This window comes from Megascapheus bottae, chromosome 17 (genome assembly GCF_031878675.1).
Source record: "Megascapheus bottae isolate mThoBot1 chromosome 17, mThoBot2.hap1, whole genome shotgun sequence".
Taxonomy (NCBI): Eukaryota; Metazoa; Chordata; class Mammalia; order Rodentia; family Geomyidae; genus Megascapheus; species Megascapheus bottae.
In genome coordinates this window covers 36,717,463-36,730,256 of record NC_143525.1, presented here as the reverse complement: position 1 = coordinate 36,730,256, position 12,794 = coordinate 36,717,463, and the positions used below count along the sequence as shown (strand labels likewise).

Here is a 12,794-nt window from a genome sequence, read left to right as displayed (position 1 = left end):
AACAAACAAATAAAGCCAGAAATGGAGCTGTGGTTCAAGTGGTACAATGCTAGTGAACAAAAAGCTCAGGGGTAGCTGCCAGGCTCTGAACTCAAGCCCCAAAGCAGGTCCCCCAAAGGAGCAGAGGGAGGAGGAGGAGGAGCTGCTGCTGCTGCTGCTAAGGGACAGATTCCAAGCCCCAATACCTGCACAATCATTCATTAATTAATTAGAATCCTGATGATTGGCTCTTCTATCTCTAGTCTCTGGATATGCGCATTTTGCAAGACACTCAGTAAATCTGTGTTCCGTGACTGAGAGCTGGACTGTAACCTCAAAGAGCGCCCATAACCTCAAAGATTTGCGGGCAGCACCCAAGCCATCACAGTGGGGAGGGGGCGGGGGGGCGGCCCAGGCTCCCGCAGGCCTCCACCCTCCACCTTCCTCAGTGCTGCTCCTGGCAGCACAGCGGCCCGCATGCAAGGGCCACGCCATCAGAGGCCAGAAGCTCCCACGTGGGGGCGCTGGAAGGGCGAGGGAGAGACGCGAGCACCCACCCCACCCCCGAGCCCATCTCGGTATCAGGTGGATGGAGGGGGCCCCCAGATCATCCGCTGACCACTGCCCTCCCAAGGGTCCCCCACAAAGTAGCCACCAGTCGCTTCTGCTTCCCCTGCCGTGCCCCGTTCCGGCTCATCAGGCAAGGTGAGCAAGCGCGTGAGCCACAGGAGACCCCGGTTCGAGTCCCGACGACGACACTTAGAGACTGGGTGGCCTTACCTAGGGCTCGAGGCTCTGGGCAGGCCTGCGGCCCCTCCTCCCGGGGAGAGACGCCGGCTTGCGGCCCGCATCCCGCCCTCGGCTCAGGTTTCCCTCCCCGCATTCGTATTTTATTTTTTATTTTAAAATGCCTTCCTCCCGTGCCTCTTCCTGCTGGGCTCCGCGGTGCTGGCCAAACCGCAGCCTTAAGCAATCCTGCGCCCACCCGGCGCCCGGGGAGCGTCGCCGCGGCCGCGACCCGCCCCGCCCCGCGGCCACGCCGCCCCCCCCCCCCCCGGCCACACCCCCGCTGCGGCCGCCCTGGGTCCGGCGCTGCCCACCCGCCGGCCCCGGGTCACCCACCCGAGGGGCGGAGCTGAACCTGGGCCTGCTCTGGCCCCGCCCACTCAGGGGTCAGCACCCCACCTTGACCCTCCTTGGCCCCGCCCACCTCGGGGTCCTATCCGGACCTGGCCCCGCCCACCCGGGAGTCGTAGCCAACCCGGCGGCGCGGACGCCGCCGGCAGAGGAGCTCGGGCCGGGGCCATGGCCCGGTGGCCGAGGGCACCCGGGTGGGGCGGCGGACCCGACTGCCAGGAGTGCCAACCCCAGCCTGACCGCAGGCCGAGGGCGACGCTGCAAATAGCCGCGGTTTCCAGCCCGGGCCGTGCCTGCCTCCCTCCTGGGCTTCCGGACCTTTGGGGTTTTCTCTCCCTTTTTCCCTCCGTGCGATGCCTTCCCTTGGTGCCCGCTGGCGCCCACCACATCCTGTCCCACGCAGGGAGATTCCTGTGCCAGCGAGGAACCCGGGCCGGGATGGCAGAGCTAGGCCCAAGATCCTGCAGGACTAATAATCCCAACTGAGTCAGGCCTGGGCTTGGGCTCCAGGCCTGGCCCTGTGCTGAGCCCTTCAACAGCAGTCATGAAAACTGGGAAACCAGTTCAGATACTCCCAGTGACTAAGATCATCCTTAGCTGAAGTTAGAGGCATCTCCCCTGTTCAGAATTGCACACCGTGACCACCCGCAGTGCAGCCAGTGAGGCCCCAGTGGAAGATGAGGCTGGAGAAGCTAAGTCAGCCATTAGTTCACAAAGTAATTTACAGCAAGCCCAACCTGCCCCTGTTTGCACATGTAAAGTGATGAAATGCAAAGCTGCTCCCTGTTATGGAAGAACTCACTTTTATTTTTTCTGTTTTTGCCAATCCTGTGACTTGAACTCAGGGCCTGGGCACTCATTGTCTTGGAGCTTTCTCAAGGCTAGAGCTCTACCACTTGAGCTACAGCACTACTTCTGGCTTTTTCCGTGTATGTGATGCCGAGAAATCGAACCAAGGCTTCAAACATGCTAGGCAAGCACTCTATCACTAGGCCACACTCCCAGCACTATGGAAGAACTTTCTAGAAACTGGAAAACCAGATGTTAGAATCTCCTGAGGGAGAGATGGTGGACTGCCTTCCTGCACAGCTGAGAGGCCACCATCTCAGGCTCTTCCTTTAGGCCAAACCAGGGAGTCTGTATTTTTAGCAAAGGCTGTGATTCCTAGGCCATTTGGACTGGGACCCACCACATAGATTCCTGGAAGAGACTGAAATGTCAATTAACTCCTTCTGGAGGCAGGAGTAGATAAAGAAGCATTCTAGCAATGAGGTGAACATAATGTGACCAAACTCTAAGGATGAGTAGGAATTTGCCATAGGAAAAGAAAGAGCAAGAGGCAAAAACCATGAGGGCAGGACATGAGGACATGTCTCAGAAGCAGGTGGTACAGTGGATTAGGGTGGAGGGAGAGGGGTACACTGGGAAGGCAGGAACTCCCTGCCCTTGCTCTTCCACCCAATGTTGGCACATGCCAAACAAGACTTGGTTATCTGCCAACCAGAGATCTCCTTACATGCACTGTGTGATGCTCTAGGACAGGGACAATGTCTTAGTCATCTTTGGTGAGCCAAGTATCAATAATAATAATTATTATTATCATAGTTAACGGGCATTAAAAATTCACCACTACCCACTGTGCTAAGTGCCCCACATGCATTAGTTCCACTTTATCTTCAAACTCTGGAAACAGCATTGTTATCAATTCTGACTCCCCCAGGAGGGCTCTAAGGGGTTGAGGGGCTAAGTAATCTGCCAGAGGTCGCCCAGATATTCTGTGATGGGCTAGAAGTGGAATTCAGATCTGAGACCACAAAGCCTTTTGTTCTGGCCTGGTGGATGGATGACAGATGGATGAGTAGATGGACAGGCAAAGCAGGGACCTGACAGACAAGGACTGGGATTGCCAAGCTAGGGAACTTAGCATGTATGTGAAGGCTGCTGGGAGCTATTAGAAGGCTGAAGACTCAAGACAGCATTGGGGATGTAGAACAGTCACTGTGACAACAGTGGAAAGAAGGCTTAGGGGCAATGACACTCGAGGAAGGAGGCCATTTTCCTGATAAATCCCTGTTCTCACTTGTAAGGAGCCTCTTCTCTTAAAGCAATGTGTTATCTCTCCTGGAGCAAGATCTCCCTTCTTTCTTTTTCTCCTCCCCCCCCTCCTCCCCCCCCACACTTTTCTTCCTTCCTTCTTTCCTTCCTTCTTTTCCCTCCCCCACTCTCTCTTTCCATCTCTATGTAGTCTAGACTCACCACAAACTTGTAATCCTTCTGCTTCAGCCGTGAAGTGCTGGGATTATAGACATGCCCTACCATGTCTGGCTCTAGCTTTGTTGTTGTTGTTGTTTTACTTTGATGTGTATGGTGTGTGGGTTTGTCAGTAGGTAGGGTATATTCTGGTACTGGGGCTTGAACTTAGGGACTGGGGGCTCCCTTAGCTTTTTCAGCCAAGGCTGGTGTTCTGCTACTTGAGTCATAGCTCCATTTCTGGCATTATTATTATTATTATTATTATTATTATTATTATTAAGAGTCTCATGGGCTTTCCCACCCAAGTTGTCTTCAATCTGCAATCCTCACATCTCAGCCTCTTGAGTAGCTAGGATTACAGGAATGAGCCACCAGTGCCTCATTTTCAAGATATGTTCTTTCTTTCTTTTTTTTTTTGGCCAGACCTGGGGCTTGAACTCAGGGCCTGGGCACTGAGATTCTTTTGCTAAAGGCTAGCACTCTACCACTTGAGCCACAGTGCCCCTGCCAGCTTCCTTCTGTTCTGTTTATGTGATCCTGAGGAATCAAACCCAGGGCTTCATGCATGCTAGGCAATCATTCTACCACCAAGCCACATTCTCAGCCTCTCAAGATGTACTCTTAAACACACAGGTAGACTATCATTGGGGAAGAATGCAGAAAAAGAGAGGCTCAGAAGGGGAAGGGAAGGAAAAGGAAGAGGCGGAATCCTGGGGAGAGTACAGGAAGGGAGAAGCCACACAGTCCCCTTTCCCTTCCTCACCTCCCAGGGAGCTCCAGGCCCCACACAGGGCGCCTTTGTGCACCTGTCTGGGAGAGAATCCAGGGAAAGGGAGTGTTGCATCAGAGTGTTAAGCCCTGGTTGGGATCTGGCTCTGGGGCTGCAGTGGGGAGGTCCAGTCCCTCCTCCAGAACAGCTCTGGGTATCATTGGCCTTCCCAGCCAGGGAGGGAGGCGAGAGTCACAGGATTTGGCCCACGGCTCAGATAAGCTGAAGCGATGAAGCCAAAGAGCTGAAGGTACGGAGAACAGGGAGCTTCCACCTCCTCTCAAGCCACCAAGAGGGAGACAGAACCTGCTGGAGGAGGCATCTTCAGGCACCGTCTCACCATGCTGCCCTGCCTCACCCTGGTCTTCCTGATCGGCCTGCCTGTGTGTATCATGGCAAGTGACAGTGGACAGAAACTGGCACTCAGCACAGAAGCAGCACCCTGGATGACCATGGTCCTCGAGGTACCTTTGGGGAGCGGGCAGGGGATGATCCGTGGTGGAGGGGCAGAAGATCCCTCCAGGGCTGCCAGGAAAGCAGGTTGTATACTGCACAACCAAGGCAAGTTGGCTGACTCCCATTGTAGGGAGGTTCAAAACATGAGCCAGATTATCAAAGGAACACCTCACCTATGCCAGCCAGAGCATGTGTGTGCGTGTATAGAAACACTGATTTAACACAGGCTATGGTCCTGGTTCTACCCAAAATGCTTTTTAAATATTAACTCATCTTACTTTCATTTCTACCTCATAGCTGTGGCATCATTATTATCCCCATTTCACAGAAAAGGAAACTGAGGTACAAAGAAATCAGTAAACTTGAAAGCATAGCTTCAAAAGCACAACTACTACTGGATGCTGTGGTTCACACCTGTAAATCCTACCTACTCAGCAGCCTGAGATCTGAGGATCTCAGTTCAAAGACAGCCAAGGCAGACAAACCAAGAAAGGCTTATCTCCAATTAACCAGCAAAAAGCTGGAGCTGGAAGTGTGGCTCAAGTGGTGGAGTGCTTGGCTTGAGCAGGTAGGAGGCCCTGAGTTCAAACACCAGTACTACCAAGCACACACACACACACACACACACACACACACACACACACACACACACCCTGATGAATCTGACTACTGGCACAAAGACCTTGACCTTGGAGATTTATTTACAGGAAGAACCATGGATAGCTCTCCCTGGTAGGTTTCCAGTATTGTTTGAAAATGGACGTATCAGTGGGGACAAGGCAGTAGGCTTGGGACACCCAAGTTCAAACCTCTCCACCAATCCCTGCTGCTCTCTAGGATTCAGTTTCCTCATCTGTAACATTCAGGGAGAGAAAAGATGATCTGGAAGCTCTTTCTAGAGCTTCTAGGTCAGTACCATGGCCTAGTGGTGGTGGTGTGGCCTATGTGGCTCTAGCCTTGAGAAAGCCCAAGGACAGTGCCCAGCTCCTGAGTTCAAGCCCCAGGAGGGGCAAAAAAATAAGAAAAGGGAAAAAGCTAATAGTTGATGTCAAACATCCTTGTATTTGGCTGAGCTTTGAGAAGCCCTGCTGGCTGATGGGATAAGGACCTTAGACGCAGCCATTTGGGGAAGCGTCAGCAGCAGCCACCTGTCAACAGCTCATCCTGCAGAGGGATCCAATCCTTTCTCCTTTCACTCTCCTTCAGTTTCTCTCTGCACCCCAAGACATGGGGTTTGAAAGGCAGGAGTAGAGGCTGGGTCAGCAGGTAGGTAGACCTTATCCTGTGCATAATGCTATGTATTAGTACAAAGGTGAGGAAGAAGGGAGGCACCTTTCAAGGTGATCTGGTCACCCCTAGGGCCGCAGTTATCCCGGGCATCAGGGTTTTGTCTGGGGCTTGAGTGGAGGCAGGAATCCTTGCTAAGAGGATATTTTCTAATCCTCCCCCTCTTGGCTCCCCAACCCTGCAAAAAGGGTCAGTCCTGTTTTAATTCATAAAGGGCCATTCTCTCTCTCCAGCTTTCTTTTGAAGGCTGCCTCTTACCAAGGCAAAGTGGTTTTCATGAGCTTTTCAGAAATGGGTCTAAATCTCCAAAGAGACTTTTCTGGTTTTTGGCCAGGCTGGGCGACTCCAGCCAGAGACAGCGGCCCCAGCCGCTGACGTCCCTGAGAGGAGACAGATTAGGAGTGACTGAATTAGTCCAAGGCTTAGAGAACAACCCAGTCCTGAAAGTTGGGATGAGATGACCTGTGAAAGGCACACAGGTCATCACTGTGGGCCTCGGGATCCTCCCACTGCCCCTGAGGAAACATGGACGAAGGAAATCCCTGATCCACCCAGCCTTGAGCTAGCACTTGCATGTCACCAGAGCTGTTTGCCTGTCTTCTGCCATGCTGGAAAAGAAGACCTACCCCTTTTCCATCCCTTTCCCCATCCCCATCTCTAGACTGTCCAAGACTCCCTCTTCACAGTCCAAAGTTAAGATCAGAGAGGGATAGGGCTTTGACCAAGGCCACAGAGCTAATGAAAGAGTGGGGAGCTTGAATCTACTGCCCTTAGGTCAGGATGTTTACCCTCAGCTCAAGGATTAAAATGTCTTTGTCCAAAGCAAGAGCTCCCACCCCAGACCAAATACCATGATTCTTCTGGGAGACCAGACCCTAGGGACAAATACCCAGGGAAAAGAGGAGCCAGAGTTAGAGTGGGGGCAGGAAAGGGGAGCCTCTTGGAGTTCAGTTGTGACCCTCATTGTCTGTGTTGGAAATGTTTCCTAAGGTGAAGCACATGAGCTCTGAGGTAGACTTTTTTTGGTCAGTCATGAGACTTGAACTCAAGGCCTGGGAGCTGTCCTTGAGCTCTCTTGCTCAAGGCTAGTACTCAATCACTTTGAGCCACAGTGCCACTTCTGATTTTCTGGTGGTTAATTGGAGATAAAAGAGTTTCACAGACTTTCCTGCCAGAGCTGGCTTTGAACTCCAATTCTCAGATCTTAATCTTAGCTAGGATTACAGATGAGAGCCTCTGCACACACCGCCCCCCCCCCCAACCCCTCTGGCTGAGGCAGACTTTTGAATCCTCATCCAGCTACTCCTTGTGTGAACTTGGACAAATCAGCTATCTTACTCTCCATTTCCACATTTGGAAAATAGGTGGAGATCCTCTTTCTGATGGTGTTGGTGGACATCGAAAAATTAAGACTATAAATGAGGTGTCTGAGAGCCTAACCTTTGGTCCAGAGACCCTAGGTTCAAGTTCTGGCTATACCTCCCACTGCTTCTAGCTGGATGACTTTGGACATGTTTATCTCTCTGTATTTCCATTTGTCAAATGGTGACAGTAATTGCATTGGGTTTTATTTTCATAGGGTTTTGGTGAGGATCAAGTGAGTTACCGTGCCAATACCATAGGAGATGAAATGCTATTAATTATGAATTATATGGTATGAAATAGACAAAACAATGCCCAGTGCCAGCACAGAGCAAATGTCCAGTGATTGTGAGCTATTGTTCAGATGATTATTGCTCAGGCCCCCGTCCTCCTCCCTCCATTCTAACACCAATTCTTTTTGCTTCTTTAGGGAGATGCTGTTCCTAGCATGCAGCTCCAGCTGCAGGAGGCAAAGAGAAGCAAGAACAGCCAGTTCTTTGGACTAATGGGAAAGAGAGTGAAAGGTGAGTGAGGAAGACAGCAGGAGCCCAGCAAAGAATGGTTCTGTGTGGGTTCAGCAACACCAAGCAAAGGCTCTAAATTTATACCCAAGAGCTGAGAGCAGTTACTCAGATCCAGTAGAGGGTTGCTCTTAAGATGACATAGATTAGCCTGTCCATCTCAGTCATCATCTAACCAGGATGCATAAGGGTGCGTCATAAGGACAACAGAGGCCCTGTGGGCTTAGGAGGAGCCAGTCACCTTAGGGTAGAGTGAATGCTTTGCATCTTGGTTGGTGCCTTTGTCTCCTATACCTCGGTGACTTTAGTGAGTGAAACTAGAAGTCCTGATCTAGATGTTGAGCAAAGTCATAAGCCAAGCTTTCTGGTTAATTCTGTGCATCCCAACCAGAATATTACTAAAACTCTGTGTTTTCATTCTCAGTGAGATAGTTCTGTCCTGGACAGTTCTGGAGGACAGAGCAGAAAGAAACAGGCTGAATAGAAAGTTCTTTTCTCTTTGTTTAGTCTGTTTTCCATTTTTTTGTCAGCCATGAGGTTTGAACTCAGGTCCTGGGCACTGTCTCTGAACTCTCTTGCTCAAGGCTAGCACTCTACCACTTTGAGCCATAGCCATTCATAGTCCATTTGGATGAGACCTTAGCCATATCCATCAAAGTCAGAAACGCACATTCCTTTGATTCGTAGTCTCAGATCAGGTAGTATGTGAAGTGGATATGATACTGTAGTAGCCAGGATTACAAGCATGAGCCACTGGCACCTGGCCATTGCTTGCCTGTAAGCCTCGCTACTTAGGAGGCTGCCAACCTGGGCAGGGAAATCTCCAGTTAATCACAAAAAGCCACAAGTGGAGGTGTGGCTCACGTGGTAGAGTGCTAGCCTGGAGCTTAAAAGCTAACAAGAGTGCCCAGGGCCTAAATTCAAGCCCCAGTACCAGCACAAAATAGGATAAATAAATAAATAGTAAGCCTGCATTTAAGCACTACTCAAATAAGAAAGTGTACATATACATTTGGAGAAATGCAACTGTGACTAAACGTGTTTGGTCTTTTTTTTTTTTTTGGTCATGGGGCTTGGACTCAGGGCCTGGGTGCTATCCCTGAACTCTTTTGCTCAAAGCTAGTGCTCTATCCCTTTCAGCCATGGCTCCACTTCTGGTCTTGGTTTTGTCTTCCCCAAAATGAGTTTGAGACTGAGTCATTGGAAAGATTCTTATAAAGCAAGCCATCAACCTGTGCAGAGTGGTGGACAAGAGCAGGAGGAAAAGATTTCTTGAGCAAGGCAGATGCTCACATTGGCTCAGACCTCCACAGCAACATCCCTGTCTAGTGGAGACTGAGGCAACAATAGCTTTCCCAAGGAAGCTCACTTCAGTGTGCCAGGTACCAAGAACCCCACTGTTCCCAACTGGGTTTCTCTTGGACTCATTCCTGATGCCACCCAAGGACAACAGAAAATGACCAGAGATCCTGATTAGACCCCATCCCCACCTCATCAGGCCCTCAAGGAAGTGGTAAAGTTCTCTTTTCTTCTCTCTCCTTCTCCTAGGAATACCCCTGATCCAGCCAGGGGGAAGAACAGGTGAGTGTCACCCCCACACACACACCCTGGGGAGGGTCTGGCTAGCCAAGCTACTAACGAACCAAGGAGGTGGCCAGTGGCACAGCTGGATGGCATTATTGGGCTATGTGAAGGTGCAGTAGGAGTGGCTTGACCATACATACCCTCATCTTTCTGGTTGTTTCCTTAGAGGATGCATGCCTACTAGCAAGTGCCTGTAATTAAAGTAGGAGGCAAGGCTGAGGCTACATCTGCAGTTTCAAAATTACCTTGAATCTAAAATCTGAAGTTGGAGAAAGGAACCAATCACTGAAAGATCAGAGTGCTTAGATCTCCAATTCCTTGCCCTCTGAAAGATCTGAAAAGTGCAAATCTGAATAGCCATTATTTTGCTTTAACTGCTTACAGCAAAAAAAAGGAAAAATGAAGCCAAAAGAAAGGACTGTGTGTGGTGGCACACACCTGTAATACCAGTGATCAGGAGTCTAAGGCAGGAAGATCATGAGTTTAAGGACAGCCTGGACAGAAAAATAAAGTTCCAGGCCCAGGGAGAGGGCAGGAAAGCCTGTAAGACTCTCATTTCTAATTAACTACTGGAAAACTGGAAGTAGAGCTGTGGCTGCAAGTGATAACCTGCTAACCTTGAGTGAAAAAGCTCAGGGACAGCACCCAGGTCCTGAGTTCAAGTCTCATGATCAACGAGGGGGGGGGTACCCCCATGCCGTGCCTAACCTGTCCTCATTTTTCATGACCCTTGAGTGCTGAGATTCAAGCACCGCCCCTCATGCCCTTTATCCTCCCTGACTTCATCTTGACATCATCATCAGCTCTTCTCTCTGCCTCGCCTGCACAAACAGCATCTCCATGGCCTGGTCTAATGCTCTCACTGGAACACTGTACAACACTGTCGTGCTGCCTTACACAGCTGCTATCCGAAGTCTGGAAATTTCCCCTGGACAGGCACCAGGTCTACCATTCTGCATCCCAAATAACTCAGTGCAGTTTTTCTGTCCATAAGAATCACCTACTGGATGAGAATAGAGGAATGAATGAGTCTATACATGAATGGATAAATCCAAGGTGTTTCCACATCTCTGAGGATGATTGAAAAATGGCTCCATGTGCCAGGCCTTAGGGGCCCTAACCTTGCCTTTCTGTGCTTTTCAAGACAGCCTTCCTTTGCTGCCTCTCTGTTCTCTTACCTTTTCTCTCTCCCTCACTAGAGCATCATTTGGGACAAATGGTTCAGTGACTGTCCACAGAAGGCAGACAAGAGCCTCTCTAGTGGATATTAAGGGCATCATGGGAAAACAGCTAGATATTCCACTGCCATCAGAGAGAACGGGCTCCCACAAGCCATCAAAGGAGAGTGCCCACAGGAGGTCGTGGTGGGTGGGCATCTGGTGATGTAAAGCTGCATCCTGCCCGTGTCTACTGCACTGTTCCCCGCTCCCCAGAGCCAGCTGATCCAGAGGACAATGAGGTTTCCAGACCCTGCAACATTCTCTTATTCCCTCCCTCTGTATAAAGTCCTAGACCAGATCCTTAGATGGTCAGCCAGCCCTGAAGTCTTAAGAGATTCTCTGCATTCTAGAATTACCTTTAAGTGTGTATGCCCCTGGGATGAGTGATACTTTAAGTTAGAAGTTTCTAGTTAATGCCTCCTGACAAAGCTGCATCCCCACGGTTTTCAAGGCCAGGCGTCAATTTAAGTGAACCAGACTCAGTGAGAGGACACAAGAGGGAAGCAGCAGGTATACCAGCAGTCTGATTCTACTCAAGCTGCCTTCCTTCCTGTCTAACCTCTTCTCCATAAAACTTCTGCTAATTCCAATACTGGCTCTTGGAAAGAAAGATGGGGATAGACTATATTTTCCCTGAGAGTTTCTCTAAAGTGTTTTTGAGCCATTCCATTCAATGGGCCCTGGAAGTAGATATGAATGCCTCTCCAGGTATGGTGTGAAGAGAAAGCTTTTTTTTTTTTTTTATGTAGTTTTTAGTTATTTATTTTTATACCTTAAACTCAGGACCTGGGTGCTGTTCCTTGGGTTTTTCACTCAAGTGCTCTACTACCTGAGCCCCAGTTCTTATTTTTTTTTTTGGAGGGGGGAGATAAGAGTCTCATGGATGTTCCTGCCCTGGTTTTGAACCACCGTCCTCAGATCTCAGCCTTCTGAATAGCTAGGATCCTAAGTGTGAGCCAGGAGCACCTAATACTTAGCAGCTTTTGGATCAGTTTGCTCAAATCACCCACAGAACAAGACTGAAAGCTGTTACTTTCAGTTTCCTGGACTACAACACCTCCCATGTCCCCAGAGGGCCTTGGGGACTGTGGAATTTCACTTCCCTTTTGCAGTAAGGGGGACAGACAGGGTTGTCTCTGCCCCCGCTCTGGAGACCCTTATGGCTGGATAATAGAAGATCTGGCAGATGAACCTATAATTCCATCACCCTAGTTACCTACAGCCAGGAGATGTACGAGTGGGGACAAGTGGGCAGGCCTCTAGAAGTCAGAGAGGTAGACAAGACTCCTTAACCACCAGTCACATGAAGAACTCTCCCTAGGCACAGAGGACAGCCAGGGTTCAGAGCGTTCCAGAGGAGACTTCCCAGAGGACGCCACACCCCCTCGCTTCACCGGATGTCACAGCTGACCAGCTGCAGGTCAACTCTGTCTTCCATGGGTCTCCTGTTTCAACCCCAGCACCAGCTATCAAGTCTGCACTGGAGAAACTCCATGCATTTTTTTCTAGGACTCAGCCAGTGCCAACACAAACACAAACACATTGTCACCATGTGGACAGCTGGGGTGAGCCTGCCCTCTCTGGTCCTGAGACTCCAGCTCAGTGTGCTACCAAGATGAACACCCTGTACCCCATGCCCAGCACACAGCAGGGGCTCAATAAATGAATGACCACTAATTAGCTTCCTTTGTTATGCAGTGTGGAAGGTGGGATAGCAGCAGGCCAAAGGGCCTTTTTCAAAGAGGAAGACTACAAGCCTGGGTCTGTCCTTGGATGAGTTTTAAGACACAGGTAAAGATGACAGGCCGAAACAAGAACAAGATTATTGTGCAGGAAGTGTTGGAGGCATTTGGAAATGGGAATAATTGAAGACATAAGAAATTCTTAGGGCCTTCTGAAGCCCCAGCCTGAAAGAAATCACTCTTGTTTTTTTTGTTTTGTTTTGTTTTTTTGGCAGGCGGGGGTGGGGTGGAGTTGCCAGTCCTGGGCTTGGGCTCAGGGCCTGAGCTTTGTCGTTGGGTTTTCTCAAGGCTAAAGCTCTACCACTTGAGCCACAGCACCACTTCTGGCATTTTTTCTATGTATGTGGTACTGAGGAATCAAACCCGGGTCTTCGTGCATGCTAGGCAAGCACTCTACCACTAGGCCAATCTCCCCGCCCTGAAAGAGGTCACTTTTTTTTTTTTTTTTTTTTTTTTGCCAGTCCTGGGCTTGAGCTCAGGGCCT

The 12,794-nt window shown here is 50.1% G+C and overlaps 1 protein-coding gene across 1 annotated transcript; it reads left to right on the top strand.

The window, feature by feature from the left end:
• The first annotated feature begins 4,339 nt into the window (after positions 1-4,339).
• On the top strand, positions 4,340-12,216 carry Tac4 (tachykinin precursor 4). The gene is made up of 4 exons (XM_090351732.1): positions 4,340-4,602; positions 7,674-7,767; positions 9,313-9,345; positions 11,890-12,216. Exons 1-4 carry the CDS (start codon positions 4,480-4,482, stop codon positions 11,976-11,978), a joined length of 339 nt encoding a protein of 112 aa, XP_090207858.1. The 5' UTR covers positions 4,340-4,479; the 3' UTR covers positions 11,979-12,216.
• Positions 12,217-12,794: the final 578 nt, after the last annotated feature.

Excerpts from the sequence above, each read along its gene's own strand:
- Tac4 (XM_090351732.1), top strand. The coding sequence starts at position 4,480 with ATGCTGCCCTGCCTCACCCTGGTCTTCCTGATCGGCCTGCCTGTGTGT. Across the intron at positions 4,603-7,673 it reads GGATGACCATGGTCCTCGAG|GGAGATGCTGTTCCTAGCAT; the intron begins GTACCTTTGGGG and ends TTGCTTCTTTAG. Across the intron at positions 9,346-11,889 it reads CCAGCCAGGGGGAAGAACAG|GCACAGAGGACAGCCAGGGT; the intron begins GTGAGTGTCACC and ends AACTCTCCCTAG.